General features: G+C 35.2%; 1 protein-coding gene across 2 annotated transcripts in view; it reads right to left on the bottom strand.

Moving 5' to 3' along the window:
• Positions 1 to 254: 254 nt before the first annotated feature.
• TBC1D23 (TBC1 domain family member 23) overlaps positions 255 to 21,686 on the bottom strand; it is a 64,320-nt gene continuing 42,888 nt past the window's right edge. Inside the window, exons 11-19 of one of the 2 annotated variants that reach the window (XM_027103348.1) lie at positions 20,622 to 20,792; positions 17,734 to 17,776; positions 15,725 to 15,834; positions 12,756 to 12,895; positions 11,179 to 11,223; positions 7,774 to 7,862; positions 4,978 to 5,113; positions 3,352 to 3,546; positions 255 to 2,543 (exon numbers count right to left, since the gene is read on the bottom strand). In XM_027103348.1, the coding sequence (XP_026959149.1) occupies positions 2,462 to 2,543; positions 3,352 to 3,546; positions 4,978 to 5,113; positions 7,774 to 7,862; positions 11,179 to 11,223; positions 12,756 to 12,895; positions 15,725 to 15,834; positions 17,734 to 17,776; positions 20,622 to 20,792 (1,011 nt within the window). In that variant the 3' untranslated portion in view covers positions 255 to 2,461. The remainder of the gene's footprint in view (positions 2,544 to 3,351; positions 3,547 to 4,977; positions 5,114 to 7,773; positions 7,863 to 11,178; positions 11,224 to 12,755; positions 12,896 to 15,724; positions 15,835 to 17,733; positions 17,777 to 20,621; positions 20,793 to 21,686) is intronic. The other variant, XM_027103355.1, reaches the window with a different exon arrangement.

The following is a 21,686-nucleotide window of genomic DNA, read 5'->3' as shown; positions in this document are numbered from 1 at the left end:
AACCATGCTGGTACCCTGATCTCGGACTTCAGCTTCCAGAACTGTGAGAAAATAAATTTGTTGTTCAGGCCACCCAGTCTATGGTATTTTGTTATGGCGGCCTGAGCCACACTGTCAAATTTTAAATAGAACTGTCAACCTATGGCAGTTAGTTTAGTATGTTAGAATATCATGCTAAGGAGTTTTAATGGTCCTGTATGAAACATACCAGTGGCAAAATGGTTGAGTATGTATCAGTAAAAATTTATCATCTCTACTAGAAAACATGTTTTATTAATGGTGGACAAGTGACATCAAATATTACATAGGGGATTAATTTTACACCTTAATAAGCAATAATAATTCCCAGGGATTGGGGAGAGATGAGGGGTACTTTTTCTTTTCAATTTCTTTGAGCCTTGTTTCTCTCATCTTGAAAATACAGAAAATACCAACCACATAATGCTGCAACCCCTGCAATCCTTAAAGGTCCACGAGAGGTGGATATCCCAGAGTGAATTCTAGTTCTCTGGTTATCGGGAAAGTGAAGGGAGGATAAGCTACATAAGTGCCTAATACAATCAATGAAACATCTTTCCATTTGATATTCATGACTAATAACTGGGCTATTTCAGATGAGAAAACTGAAGTCCAGATGAGTAGTTCAAGGGAGGAATTTACTACATGTAGAATGTAATGTAATTAGTTTTAAACTACCTCTTTCCTCCTCCCCATCTAGAAGAACAGAAATAGGAATCTAATACTTTCAAACCTAAAATCTGAACATTTAAATTCCACTGAAAGGATAGCCCTCAATTTCCTAATTCTGTTGTATCCATAGAGATTTACAAATGGGGGGAAAGGGAAAAAGAGAGAGGGAGAGACACACTGTCCTTAAGAACAAAGTTTTGAGCAAACTGTACTGATTTATTTACAACTGTAATTTATAAAGAGTAACACAAATATCTTTACACTAATATTATGAAAGAAGTCCCATGGCTGAAATGGGCAAAAAATGAGACTTCAAGACATTTCTAAAAGGGGCACCAAAAGAAGGGAAAAAATGCAATACAACAGTTGTGGGGAGAGTTATAAATATCAAGTATTGCACCAGGTGCAATTTCATGCAAATGTCTTCAACCACTCAAACTTTATTATTTAGATATTAGAATAAAATATCTTGAATTATGTTGCCTTTTTTTTCACTTGATTTCCATTAAGTAAATTAAAATAACTGGCTGTAAACAGAATACATCTAAATATTTCTCCTATCAACCCCTTAGAGACAATCCGTTACATTTTAGGACATAGCAGGTTGTGAGGATTTGCTACTTCCCAAACAGATTTTATAAGCAGTCATTCCATGGCCCCAAATGTGTTCCTGGATTTCTTTCACCAAATGTGTCTAATATGAACCTCAATGAATTAAACTGAGAAAGCTGCAAAATAAAGCAGACCACTTTTCAGTTTTGTCATATTAAGAGACTGAAAATCTTTTCAAACCACTGGAACTTTAGTAAGAGAAAAAAAACCAAATAGGAAAAAGAAATTTCAGAAAGTGATGATAAAAACTAGTTTAGACAGCTCTCTGGTTATCTGGCTTTTCTTTAGGTGGATAATAGTGTGGTCACAGACATAATCTCACTGAGGATAAATCCATGTGTACTCAACACCTGTTTTGAAACATTCTAAATCAAATATTCCTCTGGTAATGAAGACCAATGACATTTTTAAAGATACAAGTCAGTCCCCCAAGTGTTAATTTTAATCTTAACATGCCTACCTACTTATTATAATGCTTTTAACTGCTCCTTAGAGACAATTAGGATGAAGTTTAGTATCTGAAGCACTAAGTGTTCAAACTATTAGCTAATGGTGCAAAGATGACCTTAGAAACTGACGTTTCAACATTTCACTAGTTGGTCTGCATTTGAGTTGGCTGGAATCTTCATCCATTGCATTAAAAAAGATTTCACTCTTTTTAAGAACAGAAACAGCAAGCTAATTGTTAATCTATGTAATACTTTTTAGTTTCTGATACTGCTCAGTGGGTAAACCTAAATGTAGCAATTAAAGGGGTCTCTTCAACGAATTCTACCTCTAATTTTCAGTGAAGACACTGCAAATATATATGTGTATGGTTGTTTTTAAATCTAAACTGATGCATGTTCCCTTAAAACAGCTCTTCAAAACAGAACTGCATTCTGCACCCTTAGTTCATAAGGGCACACGGTCAGTTACTTCAAAGTCATTTAATAACTGACCTTTATAAGAAATCATTTTACAAAACCAAAAATGCAAAAGAAAATTTTAAAAAAATTTAACTTTCCAGAGATTGATTGTAATAATTTACACGTTCTTAGACTTGCTATTCAAGCACCCCCATAAGCAAATGAAAGTCTCCGGTTAGTATTCAGTCAGGAAAATATGTCCATATTTCTCTTGGTTGCCTTAATTTCTTTTGAAATAATTTTCTTTTATATTAACTTTCCAAAGCATCCAAAACTTTCATGATCTGTTGTTTTATGGCTTTGGTAGCATCTCCTGCATTTGGAATCAAATACCTACGGGGGAAAAATATATATATTAATATAGAGACTTCTGTTCAGGATTCAACTTAGATATCAATTCCAATGTCGAAGTAACCTACAAATCAAGCACAGATGCCCTCCTATGTACTCCCCATCACTTATTTCAACATATACTCAAAAGAGTTATTTTTAAAGAAAGAAAATCTAAATGCAAAAGCAAGGTGATTTTTCATATTGCATAGAGCAAGGTGGAATGAACTGGAGATCAGGAGTCAGGAGGGCTATATTTGGTTCTAACACAAGTGTGAAGACCTGGAAGTCATTCAACCCCTCTGGGCTTCACATTTTTACCTGTAAGATTAAAGATGGTTTAGCTTCGAGAGCAGTGTGGTCTACAGCCCTTGTGCCGGTCCATGAACTGTTTGTCACTGGTACACAATGAGGTAAGGAAGAACTTGTACCAGACTGTAAATTAACTACATCATCCAGCACACTGCTTACTTCGTTGATACGTTTTTAAAACAAGAATTATTTGATGAAGGAAAATAAAAGCTCGTATTTAATTGCAAACCAACATTTAGTGTAGCACTGGTGTAGATTATTCCTAAAGACCCTTCTGTCAAAAGGTTTGTGAAATTAGCTACTGCATTTAATGAAATCATGTGCTAATGGCTAAACCATATATTACTACAAATTTGTAAGAAAAAAGATAGCGAGAATACTAATAAAAATGGTTCAAGTATCCTGTTCCACCATCCATTTCCCAAAATAGAGAAACAAACCGTGTTTAATAATGAACTAATTCAGTAATTCAGATAACATCATCCTAAGAAAATCTTACCTTTCGATTGCCAAGATTTCTATTCCTGAAGTGCTGCTGTTTCCATACTTGAAGGTAATTAGCTCAGGATGTTTTTTTTTGGATGTTATTTTAACCACAGAATTTAGTGCTTGTCGAGACTGTATATAAGCCAATCCTTTCCGTGAAAGAATCTCCCTTAAACAGTACATATGTGTTGCAGTAACCAACAGATGACTTGAGAGGGACAAAAGCATTAAAAAAACAAAAAGAATTTAAAGAAATGTCATTTAAAACAACTATTACTTCAACAGCCCCAATTATAAAAAATGTTCAACTCCAGATGAAATTACTTTTGAGTTAAAAAGTGAAGGCAAAGGATCGTCTATAAACAAATAAGCTACCTAGTAACAGCTTTTAATTTTCCTTTAGTTGTATGCAAAATTAATGTTTTATTAACAGATAATCCTGTAACTGTTTAAGAGCAAAAATTATATTTAATATAATAAAAACTACAATACAATTAGAAATCATTAAAATGATAAATTTTTAGAATCTATTCTATATGGTATTTGGAATATACTACCTTTCAGACTTTTAACAGTAAACTATCCTCATTCAACATACCATAACATATACTTTATGTCAAAGACCACTAAGCAATACCTGGACTGCCTTACATATTTAATAATATTCTGTAACTGGATCCTACAGGCAAAATAGGGATAGAATTATTAATACACACACCCTGCTTTGTGTCTCAGCTCACTTTTATGAAATACAACAGGACAAACATCAGATATCCAGAATGTGGGACATTCTGCAGAACAGTTGGCCTAGACTCAAAAAGGATTCATTCAACATGAAGAAAAGGGCGAAGTGTGGTGAGGGAAGCAGTATTGTTCTACACTGGGTGAGACTAAAGAGAGATAACAGGCAAATGCAATGTGTGAAACAGGACTGGATCCTGGACCAGGAAGAAAAAAACAAAGACGATAAAAGATACTTTAGAGACACTGAAAAATTTGAGTGTGTTCTGTATGTTGAATGATGTTTATTAATTTTAAAGTTTTTAAAGATGTGATAGTGCTACTGGAGTTGTGGAGGAGACTGTTCATATTCTTTGGAGATTTATGCTGAAGCATTTAGGGGTAAAGTGTCATACCTATAAGCTTCTTCTGAATGGTATGACAAAAAGAAAGTGTATGTGTATGTGTGTATGTATATACAAACATAACGAGAGAGATGGGGTAGTGTGAAAAAAAGTTAAAAGCTGGTGAGTCTGAGAGAGGCTTATAAAGATATTCAATGTACTCTGTCTTCAACTTTTCTGTTTAAATTTTTCAAAATAAAAAAATTACATTAGAAATATTTTTTAAAACTCAAGACATATAATACAAGTTGAGAGAGGGAAATTATATCTCATTGTGTGTTTATTATTTTTTTCTGCACTGCACAGCATGCGGGATCTTAGTTCCCTGACCAGGGATTGAACCCGTGCCCCCTGCAGTGGAAGCTCAGAGTCTTAACCACTGGACCGCCAGGGAAATCCCCAGGAAATTATATCTTATTGTACTTGGATACATAAAATTTCTTCTGCAGCTACCTTTTATATCATTACTTCCCTAAATTCAATTTTACTTCTGAAGAAGGTATTTTAAAAAGTACCTAGGAAATATGTGTCCACTTTCTTTCACTTCTTTACAAGGAAAATGATGCTTGACGTCTGGCTTGTTTATCCAAGTCTGAATGTTTACAACCTCTTTTCTATCATCATCTGACATTGAAGAACTGTCAATTTCATCTATAAAGAATTATAAGATGTTAAAAGTGGGTATCACCAACTTTAAAAATGATACATTTTTTAATAGCCTGAAAAAAATTTCAGTAGTATTTTAAACACACATGTTGGAAAAAACAAAATTCTAACCCAGCAACTGTATTTCCTTATGCCACTGGTACTACTATAAAAGATTATGAAACATCATTCTATATGGTATGAAAATATTGAGAATATACTTTTAAAATATTAAACTATGAGGAATTTCAACTTTTTTTTTTTTTTTTGCGGTACGCGGGCCTCTCACCGTTGTGGCCTCTCCCGTTGCGGAGTACAGGCTCCGGACGTGCAGGCTCAGCGGCCATGGCTCACAGGCCCAGCCGCTCCGTGGCATGTGGGATCTTCCCAGACCGGGGCACAAACCCGTGTCCCCTGCAGCGGCAGGCGGACTCTCAACCACTGCGCCACCAGGGAAGCCCTCAACTTTTTTGATTTATATAACATAACTCTAATCTATGACTAGTCTGTCGAGAGATGGCAGAATTGTCCAATAATAATATTAGCATCTATCTTGAGGGCAAAGATGGCAGAGTTCTTTTTCTCTTGCTGGTTTCTTTTTTTTTTTAATTGAAGTATAGTAGATTTACAAAATTATACTGGTTTTAGGTGTACAATATAGTGATTCAATATTTTTATAGATTGCACTCCATCTGCAGAGTTGCTGGTTTCTGATTTTAAGGAAAATAACAACAACAAAAAAATCCATGCTGGGATAGATAAGTAAAATCTATTTAGTGGGATTTTTTGCGAAAGAAGTATAAGACATTCTAGTTATTTTGTTTTTCTAATTTAACAAAGGGGAATTACACTCCCTAGAGTTAATAATTGTAGATATTCTTCTCTTTGCTTTTTAAGAAATCAAAATATAAAAAGACATAATAAAAAAATGAAATCTCACATATCTATTCACCTCTAGCTTAAATAAAAAAGTGAAGCACTCATGAATTTCTGCCCAGGCACATCTCCCTTTCTTCCCCACTAAGAAACAGTGACTATGTGAATTTGGTGTCTCATCTTTACTTTTAACCCAACATGAAAATTCTTAAATGATATACAGTAGCGTTTTGCATTTTAAGTAAAATTTATATAAATAGTACACTGTTCAATTGTATTCTCTGCAACTGCTATCCTACTCCCAATATTGTAAAATTTATCCATGTTGACACACATAGCTCTAGTTTTCTTATTTTTCATTACTGTGCAATTTTCCAGAGTGTAAATATATATGTGTATATATACATGTATGATATGTGAAATATACCATCATTTATTCATCCATTTCCCTCCTCCCTTTGTTAATGGAATAAGACATATTTAGAGAGAGATAGAGACTGACAGGTAACAGGAAAATGGCAAAAGAGGGGGAGGAAAAAGGAGAAAAGGAAACAATTACAAATAGCACACAGAAGTGCATGAAACAGAAGATAAAGAATAGCTAGAGAAGGTGTTGGGGAAAAATCTGTATAGAAATAAAATACAATGTACTGATTATTTTACTATAATATAAAATAAAAGAAGAAGTATATTTTTGGATTTTATATACAGGAATATAAAAATTGTGTGTAGGAGAAAATAAAAATTCTGCGTATTTGCTTCAAAAAAAAAGGAAATAACATATAGAAAATTACATTTACCTCAATGCAGTTTTCAGGAAGTTGACTCTGTAATGTCCATTAAAACGTCAAATGTGAGTCCCTCTAATCTGGCAATCTTACTGTTAAGAATTTACCCTCTGGATATACTTGCAAAAGTTAACCTAGATATATGCATAAAGATAGCCACTGCTATTTGAAACAGAAATAAAACTGGAAAACTACCAGTGTCAATTGGGAGAAGAATGATTTAATTATGGTATGTTTGTGTAATAGAAAGAGAACAGAATGATTTAATTATGGTACATTTGTATAATAGAAAGAGAATTGTGAAGGTATACAGGCTGAGGTGGAAAATATGAAACATATATTACTAAGTGGAAAAAGCAAAATGAGATTTGGGAGTATTTTTTTCTTATTTTGTACTTTTACATATAACATACTTTACATACCATACATATTTTAATATATTTTTTCTAACTCAATACACATTAATATTAATTATGATTACTTAAGCAGGGTAATCTGGGCAGTGGGATTATGAAAGAAAGTAATAAATTATTTTTTAAAATATAAAGAAAGACAATCACAGAGGATGACAAGCTTCCCTGGCATAATATCCCCATCTTGTGGCCCTTTAGGCTACTGCCTCCAGTTTCAAAAGGCTCTTTTCAGATGTCTCAATTCCCTCAATCTCCTACCTGGGTGGATCAGGGGGATTTAAATCCAATCCCATGGATTTAAATACTATTTATACACTGATAATTCCCAGATTATCACCAGCTTAGACTTCTCTCCTCAGCTAAAGACTCCTATAATCAACCGCCTACTCAGCATTTCTATGGCATAATTTAAGATGTCCAAAACCAAACTCTTAATAGAAAAACCACAGACTCTCCAATCTCCTCTACAGAATTTCACTGTGTCTTTTTTTTTTTTTTTTAAGCAGTTGTTCAGCTACTCCCAGAATTATCTCTATAATCACTCTTGGTGCTTGAAGAAAGCAGTCTATAAATTAGTGTATTGCCATACCTGTGTCGTATTCTTCTTCATCCCCAATGCTGAAAACAGGCTTTACACCACGGTAAGGCTTTCCCACTCTGTCACTGCTGCTCACATGCCTATATTCAAATAATTTTAGGAGGGAAATCATTACTTAAGTTACCAAAGATTTTCACCAAGTATCATTTGAATATTAAAACAAAATACAAATGTTCTGTGCGCCCACAATGTACCACCCAGTTTCAGGAGAGCTATGTTAAGGAAATTGAAACAAGATAAGGAAATTGTTAGCAAAAGTGGCATAAGGTCTTGGGTATGCGGAATGTTTTCAAATCTGTAAAAATTAAATTTTAAACAATTTTAATGTTCACATAAAACCAATGCATTGTGAAGTTCCTTAACCTCTCTGTGCTTCTGTGTCCTTACCTGTAAAATGGTGGTAACAATATCTAACCTTCCTGGTTACTGTGAAAATTAAATCAGTTAGGACTTCCCTGGTGGCACAGTGGTTAAGAATCTGCCTGCCAATGTAGGGGACACGGGTTCGGGCCCTGGTCCAGGAAGATCCCACATGCGGCGGAGCAACTAAGCCCGTGCGCCACAACTACTAAGCCTGCGCTCTAGAGCCCGCGAGCCACAACTACTGAAGCCCGTGAGCCTAGAGACCATGCTCCGCGACAAGAGAAGCCCGCGCACCGCAATGAAGAGTAGCCCCCGCTCCACGCAACTAGAGAAAGCCCGCGCGCAGCGACGAAGACCCAACGCAGCCAAAAATAAACAAAAAAATTTAATCAGTTAATATTTGGTAAAGCTCTTAGAACAATGCCTGGCATACAGCAAGTGCTACATACACGTTTGTTAGACAAAATAGTTTATGAAACCAAATATTCAAATTCCAGTAGGAGTGCCTAATTCTCATATGGGTACAAATGTCTTAAGGTTTTTCCTCTCATTTTTTTTTCATTACTGTTACTTTTGTTTCAACAGAAACTAAGATGCTACTTCTTTTACATAAATAAACCATGAAAATGAATTTGCCTTTCACTTTCAAGTGACATAAACATGCAAACTCAAACTTAGTAAGTTCTGCAGGAAGTATGACCTCTCTCTTTTTTAATATAAAAATCAATACCTCATTACTTTTCAGGTAACCTCAAATAAACCAATAAGTAAACTTAAAATATTTCGACAAAATACCACATGTTTCTGGAGAAAGAGTATTGTATTATTTGTAGAATAAGGTTCAGCTAAGATAATCTATGATGAAGGAAAACTGTGGCTTTTTTTTCCTTGTCATGTATCGAGAGTTCAATGTGGAAAAAAAATCAAGTTATGTGTCTTTAGTCTTAGAATTCAATTTTTCCAGAAGACAGAGATCAAATCTGTATTTTAAATGATTTCTTAATACATATCATCAATAAAAATGAAGACCTAATTTTGTTAAAATATGCTTAAATCTTTATTTCTCCCAAAACAACATTCCTCAACAGAAAACCAATGAGAGTTGAGTATATAACAGAATTATAAGTTAATCAATACACTGCTTACAGTTTAAGTTATAAAATCATTTTTTATGTTAAAGCATATCTAATGTAAAATTATCCAATAAATTATCAAACTATGCTCATTAAAGAAAATGAAAGAAATAATTCAAATACCTATGAAACTCAGATTCAGCTTACTTACAAAAGGCAAAGATAATATAGCTTTGTGTAACAATACTTTAGTGCGGTCTAGATTATAAAATTGTATGAGATTAAGTTATTGGTGCTCTCCTGATATTGAAGTATAAACTGCTATAACATAGAAAGTAAGATAATGTTTACAGTAAATGCTTGAACCAGAATATAAATGACATCCAAAAAAAAAAGCTGGACTCTTTTTAAAAAGCAGTATAGGGCTTCCCCGGTGGCACAGTGGTTGAGAGTCCGCCTGCCAAAGCAGGGGACACGGGTTGGGGACATGGGTTCATGCCCCAGTCCGGGAAGATCCCACATGCCGTGGAGTGGCTGGGCCTGTGAGCCATGGCCACTGAGCCTGCGCGTCCGGAGCCTGTGCTCTGCAACGGGAGAGGCCACAACAGTGAGAGGCCCGCGTACCGCGCAAAAAAAAAAAAAAAAAAAAAAAAAAGCAGTATATCTATGCTTTTTTAGCAGAAACAAAATCTACAAGAGTTTGACTAGATTTTAACCTGATTTACTGACCTCAAAAACCAACCCAATTTATTCTAACTTTTCACTAAACTCTATTTTCAAAATGGATATATCTGCCTGTGGACTAGAGAAGATAATTTGAATGTTTAAAGAATTATTTGCGATAAAACTTGGGAGTTAAAATTAGACTAATTCAATGGTCCTGTAACAAGAGAAAACAGAAAGATGATTCACAAATAGATTATAATTTTAAAAGAAGCAACCTCCTTTAAAATTATAAAATTATAATAAAAGGTCTGTAACTGGCATTGGCCAACTCTTATCCGTAAGTTGAAAGTAAACTATTGTTAAAAATGCTACTTCTAATTCACTGAAAATATTGAAATGACCTGCTAGAAAAGTCAACTCCATTATTCTGAAGCTTAACTTACATTCCAAGTATGATTAGAATTTCTTTTTAAATGTTCATAGGGATTGCTATAATTGATATTCAAACTCAAATTGCAGAAAAATCATGAGTATAAAAACTGTAAAGCCATACAGTATAATGTTCTTTTGTTTATCCTAATTGAAGATCCAGTAGATTTCTAAACTTTAAACCTATGGAATCTAATGATAAGTACCCCGTTTTATTGGGGTCAGAGAAGAGATGGATTATATTTTAACATGTCCACCATGGCCTAATTTCTTTCAAGGAAAAGCAAAGGTCGAACCCTAGAACTATAGTTTGTTCACACCAATTTATATAATGTTAACTCACCAACTTAAATACATACATCTTATTAAGAAAAACCTAGCAATATTATAAAACTACATAGTGTACATAGTGTACATGAAATAACAAAAAATTTGAACCACAAACTGTGCCTTTTCTCAGATGCTGTAATTTTCCCTACTGTTAGAGCACAAGACAGAAGTAAATGATCTCCAAAGCTAATACCCTCCTAACTCTGAGACTACATATTTTCTTTGTTTCACCTTCCTCTGTCTCAGAATAAAAACTGCAGATTTTATGAAGTTGTTGGGTTTGAATGTACTTGATTTTCATATGAGGAATGGGAGATATAAAGAAGAAGGCAAGGAAAAAAATTAAAATGATCGAGCAAAAAACCAAAAGGAAAACATATCAGCATCACACACTCCTAAAAGCAGAATGAGAAAAGTTTAGCACTTGAAACAGCTGCATGAAATTTTAGCCAAGACAACATGAGGCTTATAGACAGCATGAAGCATGCTAAAGGAAAAGGATGGTCCAGTAAAGCTGCTCTACTCATTGGCTTACCGCTCGGTACATGTTCTGTCTGGCCAAGGAAGATTGAAAGACATTCTATAGCAAATTGAGGCAGAGGACAGAACAAAATGATTATTAAAAATGCAAAAGCTTTAAAACAAAAATATAATCAGTTTTTCTAACCCAGGGGGTATATTAAAAAAGAATATTTTGATCATCCCAAGTACAAAGAAAAATGAAGAAAAGTCAGTTTCAAGTGATTCTTTAACGAAGAGAAAATAGTCTTTTCAATTTAGAATTATCACTAGTTCATTTTAAAATAAATTTTAAGTGTTCATGCTACAAAATGTACCAATAATAGTACCCTAGGGCTTCTCTGGTGGCACAGTGGTTGGGAGTCCGCCTGCCGATGCAGGGGACACGGGTTCGTGCCCCGGTCGGGGAAGATCCCACATGCCGTGGAGCGGCTGGGCCCGTGAGCCATGGCCGCTGAGCCTGCGCATCCAGAGCCTGTGCTCTGCAGCGGGAGAGGCCACAACAGTGAGAGGCCCGCGTACCGAAAAAAAAAAAAAAAATAGTACCCTAATTGAGAATGCACTAACTAAAAGTAATTTCAAAATTAAGGCTTTTGAAAGCAGACATAATTTTAATGAGCAAAAAAAAACCTTTCAGCCTTGATAACAACACTTTAACATTAGTCCATTGTAGACAAGGTACAATTTTTTTGGATTAGTGAAAATAATCTATATCTTCTTTGCTATTTACTAAATGGGAAAAAAAATCTCTGTATGCATATGCCCTTCATTTAATAAAGTGAAAATTAGTAAATGCCTTATATTCAGTTCTTAAAATCAAATACTTCAACTCTCCTAGGGTGCTGCAAGTAAGACATGAGAGTGAAATTAAATACTATAACACATTTCCAAGATCAGGCTTGCTTAGAAACAAATTTCACGCTGGGATTATTAGGTTAGCTTTGAACCCTAAGAACAAGAAAGATCAATGAGACCAACATGTGGAGGAAAAAAAACATACTGTGCCCTCACAGTTCCAGTAAGAAACAATATAACAGACATTCTTAAACTTATCATTTGTTAGCTGGATACTTCATTTGTAATTGGGAAAATAGGGGTCACACATGCTATGAACAAAATTCTATGAAGATCTGAATTCTTAAACTTTACAAAAACGGGTTTCTGCTTGCTTTAGTATGACCAAATTTTCTAGGTTTTAAATTCCTGAAGCGGAGAAAGAGATTCCTGCTAAGAGATTACTGCACTTAGCAGATGATTCCCAACCATTTGACATGTGGGAAGCAGATGCTATATGAAGTATCATATACATAATAGCATTGGAATAATTTTTTTCTAATGAATGGCGTGAAGGGGCAGAATTATTACTTGCCTCCTATTCTGAGCAGTGGGAGAAGAGAGAGTAATCTTTACAGTAAAATTTTATAGCAATAAAGAACATCTCTGTGATGACAACAAAAACTGGAATCATCTAATAAAAAATGTAATTTACGATCCTTTTCTAGAGCACATTCTATTCAACTAACATTTACTGTTAAGATACTTTTCTATAGTTTTAATTACTCATCACAAATTCATACTGTATAAGCAACTCACCGGTCCACAGGAGTTGATGTATTCTCAATAAAACTGATAACTTTTTCCCTGACATTAACGGATTTTGTCTTCAAAGCAACAGTCATTTTATTTACTAGTGATTTCATTCCTCTATCATTTGAGCCATTAGAAGATTCACCCTGAAAAAAAGAAAAACAAACAACAACTTACTGATGGATTAACTGCTCTCCAAATGATTAGCAAGATACACTACTGCTAAAGGTTATCTAGATGCTATGTCCTGAACTGGGTGCACCCCCCGACCATAAATTCGTGTGTTACAAGTTCTAATCCCCAGGGTACCTCAGAAAGTGACTGAATGCGGAGATAGGGCCTTTAGAGAGTAAACTAAGGTTAAATGAGGTGGGCCCTAGCCAATATGACTGATACTCTTACAGGAAGAAGGGGATACATCAGGGATTCACATGCACAGAAAAAAGGCCATGTACCAACATCACAGGAAGATGGTGCTCTGAAAGCCAAAGACAGAGGCCTTAGGAGAAATTAAACCTGCTAGCCCTTTGATCCCAGACCTGTAGCCTCTGGAACTATGAGAAAATACATTAAGCCACCTAGTTGGTTGTATTTTGTTATGGCAGCCCCAGCAGACTGATACACTGGGTGAAACCATTTTAGGAATGGAAGGTAGAAATGAAAAATGAGGATATGTATTACACACATAAATGTGTGGAGGCTGAAATTACCTTATTTATTCAATAAGAAATAAAGTTATTGACCTTTTCTTAACTCAGATTACTCTATAAAGATAAGCAAAATTATAATCAGAATATCATTCATATAGCTAAATTTTTAAACATTTATTCCTTGTAAATTTTTGCTGTTTAAAACATTATTACTTAGGCCTTTAATTTCTCAAGAAAAGTCACTCTTATGTACCTAGTGTAATAGATGTGAGTATAATTCTTGAGTTGTATATAATTGCCCTACAGGGGAAGCTGGTAGTAGATGTCAAAAGTTTTAAAATGTGCCTATCTTCTGCTTATTAATTCTTCTTCAGAATTTATGAGGAGGAAATAATCAGAAAATGCCCTAGGATTTAGGAACTATTTGGTGGAAAACTACACTGATACTAAAAAAAAAAAAAAAAAGCATTTAAAAATACTAGAAAATGCTCATATGTTCAATGAGAAAGCAGAAAATAAAACTGTATGTACACTCTGATCACTACTCTGACCACTACTTTTAAAATAAAATACTAAAAAAAATATGCATTATAAAAGATTTAAAGAAAATATTTCAAACTATGAATAGCTGTTATCCATGGTTGGGTTATAAATAATTTTGATTTCTTTATATTTTTCATATTTATATATGATGCTACAATGAACATGTATTATTCTTATTTTTAAGAGAAGTCATTAACTAAATAACACAAAAATCATGTTCCCATTGCCATATCCAAATTCAAAACCAAATTAAACTGACTGTGGAAATTCTTTGGTACTTCTGAATGTAACACATCTTTAAGACAGTTATCTTTAGCCTCAATCATTGTTTTTCAAATCTGAAGATAAAAAGTTCAATACAAGGACCATCCAAAGCTGTGGACAGGAATATAAATTAGAATAATGTTTTTTGGAGGGCAATTTGACAATAATGCAGAATTCTAAGGATTTTGACATGTAATCTTCTGATCATGTTATTTCACTTCTAGGATGAAATAATTATGTCATATGCAAATATATTACTACAAAACTTAATTGTAGTAGTGTATATAATAGTAAAAGACTAGAAACAATGTAAATATTCAACAATAAGGGGACTAACTGAACACATTATAATACATCTATACTATTTAGATATTTAAAATGAAAACAGCAAATACTTATTAAATAAATGGTGAGCTCCCAGATACCTAGATCAAGCTGAAAACCTAATTCTCAGAGAAGACTTATGCACTGATAATTTGGCAATAATTTGCTTTGACTTACACGGCTGAAGATAAGCCTCAATTAATCATCTAATGAGTTACAATTTTATAATAACTACTATAAGATATATAAGTGACAGGTACTACACTTTACATTCACTTGCACATTTAATCCTCACGGCATTATTGTGAAGAAAGCTGTGTTATTATCATCATCCCTATTTGCACAGATGGAGAAACCAGAGTGGAAAAGATCTTGCTAGAGATCATGAAGAAAGTAAACTGTGAAGACAAAAACTGAATACCCAGGTGAGTCAGACTGGTAAGCCCAAGCTTGTAACCATCACCCTGTACTGGAGTTTTCCCTCTATTTCTTTAAAGAACGACCTTTAGGTAGATGAAGACCATTACTTGTTAAGAAAATGATTTAATGACACCTAGTTCAAATGACATGAAATACTGAAAACACACAAGATTTATTGCCCAAATATTTCCAAAGTAGAACAGAATGGATTTACCCACTATTGCAAAACCCTGCAGTAATGTACACCTCAATAACTAAAACTCAAATAAAATGGGATTGGCAACTGGCTCCTGTCTTCCTCTGCCTGGCCCATTCTCAAATATGGGTGGACTGAAGTTTTAATCATGTAGGTATGTGGTGGGGAGGAGAGCTACAGAGACAGTATGCTGGAGATGCAAACATGAGCCTCAGTATTCTCCAGACCCAAACTAATTGGGAGATTCCTAGAACCAGCTCACTTTAGAGTCCTAGCTAGTCACGGGACTCAGAATTATCTCCACTGACATTTAAGCTGGAGTAGAAAATTGTCACTAGGTGATACCAAGCTACAGCTGGAGAGGGAGAAATCTGAATTCAGCAGGTAGACCACCAGAACTCCTGGCTAGTTTAGCTGTTTAGGCCTGCTCCCACCATTTCATTAACCTCACAATAATATGATTCCTCACTGCATGTGTTTGAATTATTTTTACTCCATTTCTGTTATGGTAGCTGTTTAGTTGTTAATCACCTGGGCATTTATCCAACTCTGGTGACATATTCTACATATACACTTACATCAAGAGAAGAATTGACACTGCTCCTTGAGCCTGAGGTACTAGCAATCCAATGGCCATATCCATTTTCTGGTCCATCCACATTAATGTCTGCTAGGTGCTGCTGCAGTGCTTAAAGATAAATAGGAAGAAGAAAAAAAAATCCTGATGTATCAAACCCTTTGGAAAGATTCAATACCAGAGAAGTACAATAAACATGTCATAGCTGAATGAAAAGGATCCAAGGGCATAATCACAGGTATTTCTTTCAGCACCTCTGTAAAGTACTAAAAGACCCCAGGCTACAGAGAGCCTTCCTTTTCCTCTTCCTTCTAAAGCCCTCTCTCTATACACATATAACTTTTCTTAATTGACCCTAAGGGTAACAGTAACTATATACATAGGCTTGATGTTTTCCTCTTTGGAAGGTAATCCTTAAAGTATTAATAAATAATCTTAGCAATGGTTTTACGACATAAAAGATTAATAGAAAACCTACGGTGGCTTTTGTTTACCATAAGGAGACATCAGTTAATCCTTCCCATAATAAAGAAGCAGTCTTAGGCATTAAGTGCTATGGAAAGAGAGATTATTCTTGGAAAAGAAATAATTCATAGTTTAGAAAAAAGTTCCTAAAACCTAGGATATCTGTGCTATAAAAGAATACTTTTCAGACTCTCAAAAGTGTCTTGTATCACGACGTTTTGTATCATGTTGTCAGAACTTCCAATAAATAACACTGGGCCTTAGGCCAATACTTGCTTAACACTAGTACTTATTTAAATAAGACCTTTTGTTAAATCACTTTGGGTATGAGCTTCAAGGGTAGTTAGTTATCAGGCCATGATATACAGGAGAAATAATTCTTGCTAATATCAACAAAGACCAAGAAGAAATAGACCCTAACCTATCAAAATGTCTAAGTCATAACATAAGAAAATCATATTAAGCCAGAACTTAATCCTTATAAGACTCTTATGATTCAAACTCAGGATTCTATTGCCTCCAACAAATATTAATTTGATTTTATCATTAATTTTCCTAGTAATTATAGTTCAATATTTTTATATCTCTTTTCCTAATGAAAGGCGCCTTATCTTTTAATTGAAATATATTTGACATATAACACTGTGTAAGTTTAAGGTATACAAAATGTTGATTTGATACATTTATATACTGTAATATGACTTACACTGTAGCAACAGCTGCACCTCTATCATGTCACACAATTACCATTTCTTTTTTGTGGTGGGAATAATTAAGATCTAGTCTCTGCAAGTCTGGTGATTATAATACAATATTGTCTATATTCACTATACTGTGCATTAGTATACTGTGCCTTAGTACTCCAGGACTTATTTATCTACTAGTTGTAAATCTGTACCCTTAAATAACATAATTGTAAAAAAAAAAAAAAAAGAAAAAAAAAAAAGATAGTCTTTTTTTAACCTTACTACCCTGACCTACTCCTTCATATATTCTCAAATATTTGCTGGTAGGGATTCTGTCATTTTACTATCCTGAATTACCAGATATTATCTGCAGACTTGAAAATATCAACTTATTTGTTTTATTCTATTCAGTCAACATTTTTTCAGCAGCTAATACTCTCATGTAGTTCAAAACTAAAATGAAAACAGAACAAAGAAAAAAGCAAATAGCACAAAGAGTATACAGTGAAAATTATTCCTCCTACTCTTGTTTCCCAGTCCTATCTATCCTTCCTTCTCCACAGAAACAAATCATGTGGGGCAGTTTTTCACCCATCTTTACAAAAACATTTTCTACAAATATAAGCTAATTAATACACATCCACTTCAACAGTCTTCCACTATATATTCACTCATTGCAATTGTCTATTGTGTTTGTCTTTATCTGTATGTCCTGCTGGCCTTGCCTTTTCTGAAAATAGTGAATGACTGAAGAGAAAGTGTACCCATTAACTAATTTGGTCATTCTAAATCAGCTCCAGTGATAGTATAATTTCCTCTGAAAAGTAGGGACAAAGGGATTAATAAATTAAAACCTTACCCATAAATCCTCCACTGGCAATGCTCACATATTCTTTGTTTTTCTGAAATGGAAAATAAAATTTAAAATTATTCCCAAATGCAATTTAATTAAAACTTCTGGGGGCTTCCCTGGCGGCTCAGTGGTTAAGAATCCACCTGCCAATGCAGGGGGCATGGGTTCCATGCCCTGGTCCATGCCACAGAGCAACGAAGTCCGTGTGCCACAACTACTGAGTCTGCGCTCTAGAGCCCGTGCTCTGCAACAAGAGAAGCCACCACAATGAGAAGCCCGCGAACCGCAACGAAGAGTAGCCCCCACTCACTGCAACTAGAGAAAACCTGCGTGCAGCAACCAAGACCCAACGCAGTCAAAAATAAAATAATTAAATAAATAAATTTTTAAAAAATTCTATAAAACTTCTGATAGTTCTATAAGCATTGACAAATGTAATATAAGGTTATATACTAAATTTCTGAATTTCTTCTTTGACATTTTGGACTTTGGCACAGAGAAGTACATACATTTATCGTGTGTACTATAAGGTCTGGTGCTTGAGTGGGAAGAAGTGAACAACTTCATGGCTACTAATGAGACTGTGATTTTACTTGTATTATAGTCCCAATAGTGCGATACAGAGTCAAACCAAAATCAGTTACACTGTATTTTCGGATGTTACTAGAATGGTTTTTAAAAGCTTGCCAAAATATTTTGGGTCTTTTATAAAAAGGAAATACAAAAGCAAATACTACAGCTAATTATGAAGAAATGACAGAACGTTAACATTTTACAAACTACTAAAAATTAATGAATCTAAGCAATGATAAACAAACAAAGACACAAAAAAGAAAGATATCTGGGCAGTATTTACCTCCTGAGGAAGTACACAATACCCAAGACTTCCTATCCCTCCCACCCCCAAAAGTAATCTAACAAGTCCCTAGGTCTAATTACCAGTTTACAGGAAATACCAGGGATAGAACCTGATAAACAACACCGTGTGAATGCAATCTGCAAAATCCAGATTGTGGGAAAATATAAGACAAAGTAACCAGTTTTTCCAAACAAATATGTACAAGGAAAACAATTAGGAAAGGGAACCTATAAATTAAAAGAGACTTAAAAGATACCAACCAGAGTGCAATGTCTTGTTTTAGATCCTGAGAAAACCAAGGGAACTTGAACACTCGTTACTTTTTTTTATAATAAAGTGTAAGAGTGATAATGTGGTTATGTCTTTACAAAGAATTTATAGAGTTCAATTCTCCCTACTTGTGGATTTGTTTGAAATTTTCCACAATAAAAACTGGGGGGGGGGGGGATTTCTAAAACCACATTAAGAGCTCGAATTATTAATAGAAGTCCACAATATTCCAAATTCTTGCCATCTGACACCCTTCATAATATACAGCCTATACCAGGCCATTTTTAGAATAGGTCAATTAAATTTATAAGTAAAATGAGTTTGAGAACCTATTTTTGTTATTCTGTATAAACTTCTAAAATCTTTCCCCCAGTAAAGTATAACTTTACCTTATAATCCCTCTCCCAAATACCTTGCTCCTTCTCTGATTTTGTCTTTCAAGGACTGTCCTTTAGACCAGCGGTTCCCAGTCTTTCTTGGGACCAGTTTTGTGGAAGACAATTTTTCCACAGATGGGGGGTGGGGTGGGGGATGATTTCAGAATGACTCAAGCACATTATATTCATTGTGCACTTTATTTCTATTATTATTACTTTGTACTATATAATGAAATAATGATACAACTCACCATAATGCAGAATTAGTGGGAGCCCTGAGCTTCTTTTCCTGCAACAAGATGGACCCATCTGGGGATGGTGGGACCGCCTCAGCTCCACCTCAGATCACCAGGCATTAGATTCTCATAAGGAGCACGCAACCTAGATCCCTCGCATGCGCAGTTCACAGTAGGGTTTGTGCTCTTATGAGAATGTAATGCTACTGCTGATCTGACAGGAGGTGGAGCTCAGGCGGTAATGGGAGCGATGGGGAGCGGCTGTAAATACAGATGAAGCTTCACGGGCTCGCCCACTGCTCACCTCCTGCTCTGCGGCGCAGTTCCTAACAGGCCACCGACTGGTACCCGTCCATTGCCCAGGAGTTGGGGACCCCTGCTTTAGACTAGTTTTCTCAAACCAGATTCCCAGTAAAGTGGATGTAAATTGAGTGGCTTGTGTAATAGCATTCCTATTGTCTTCCTGATTCCATAGTTCAGGGCCACACAAAATGAGGACTTTAATGTATAAACTACCAAAGAATACCTAATAAACAACCATTTTTATAAAGAAAGAGCCATCACTGAGTGAGGCTTTGTAGAAAAGGTAGAGGGGACAGGTTGCATAAAATCGCTGATACAAATTAGTCGTGCTGAAGACAACATTTAAACACAAAAAGGAAAGGTGGCTAAGTGTCATGAATACATATACATGTACATTTATTCAATTTCAAAGTGAAGATATTAAAATGAATTATACAGCAACTGTAAAAGGTTGAGGCATGAATAGGCATAGAGAAAAATGCAAAAGAATAATCCAGCAATAGACCCTGATTCATTGAGGAATTCAGTATATTAAAGAGGTAGTATTTCATATTGACAGCACAACTGGTTAGCTATTTGGGGAAAAAATTTTTTTTGATTCCTACCTCACTTCTTACACAAAAATAATTCCAGATGGGCCAAGATTTAAACATAAAAGTATAACACATAAGCATGCAAGAAAAATCTGGGGGAGAAGACCTTTGTTGGCAAGACACAAAACCAATAAAGTGTTAAAAAAAAAAAAACAGATAAATTTGACAAGGTAGACAACAGCACAAAATTACCTAGGAGAATTTCTTAAAGGTGATAGCAGTAACCAAGGAAAACTGAAATAATCTGTCGGCATACCTGTAAAAAGTGTGCCAGGACCATGTTCATATACATGTCTTCTTCCTCTCTGCCACTGCCCATGAAACAGAGGTGCTCCCCACCAGCAATGGAGCCAGACTCAATGGACTGCTTCTGTGCTTCCAGCAGGGATTTTACTGACTGTGCAAACTCAGACGGATTCTGGAGCATCTAGACAATTAAAAATTTTTTTAATGTGGCAAGCCTGTGTTTCTTATACATTTGCAAAATATTTTCCCAGGGTGGGAAAAAAAAACAATATTTACATTGCCACCATGAAAATAAAGCCTTTTTTTGTTTGTTTTGGTCATGCCACACAGTTTGTGGGATCTTAGTTCCCCCGCCAGGGATCAAACCCAGGCCCTCAACAATGAAAGTGCAGAGTCTTAACCACTGGACTACCAGGGAATTCCCCAAACAAAGGCTCTTATAAATAAAATCCCTGGGATAAAAGAAATGTGTATAAATGTACCTATAATACATCAGAAAACAAAAGTTGAAAATTCACAGAAAGATTAAATTATGCAAAGAAAATACTTTACTAGACAAAAAAAATTGTTTTTGCTGTTTGTTTTCTAAGCTTCAGTGTCTTTAGGTATCATGACAAGAAACGTTTAACACTGAGTGGAAGGGTCCCTGACAAAAACAATACATTGAAACAAGCAATATTTTTTAGTTTCCACTTACATGGCAAACCATGAATTTCTTAGAGGACAGTCAGAAATAGTAGAAGCCATTTATTCATCAGCACTACTCTAGATACTAGAGATACGAGGATGAAAAAATTGATTTCCTACCCTCAAGAAAACAAGTATGCCAATAAATACAAAAATTTGTTCAAAAAACTGTTCATAAAAAGCATAGTGGGGCTTCCACAGTGGTGGCGCAGTGGTTGAGAGTCCGCCTGCCGATGCAGGGGACACGGGTTTGTGCCCTGCTCTGGGAAGATCCCACATGCCGCGGAGCAGCTGGGCCCGTGAGCCATGGCTGTTGAGCCTGCGCGTCCAGAGCCTGTGCTCCACAGCGGGAGAGGCCACAACAGTGAGAGGCCCGTGGACCGCAAAA

Source organism: Aethalodelphis obliquidens, unplaced genomic scaffold, assembly GCF_003676395.1.
Source record: "Aethalodelphis obliquidens isolate GAN/ISIS:26980383/991018 unplaced genomic scaffold, ASM367639v1 scaffold1, whole genome shotgun sequence".
Classification (NCBI taxonomy): Eukaryota; Metazoa; Chordata; class Mammalia; order Artiodactyla; family Delphinidae; genus Aethalodelphis; species Aethalodelphis obliquidens.
The sequence above is the reverse complement of the archived record's forward strand: the minus strand, read 5'-3'. Positions and strand labels throughout refer to the sequence as shown.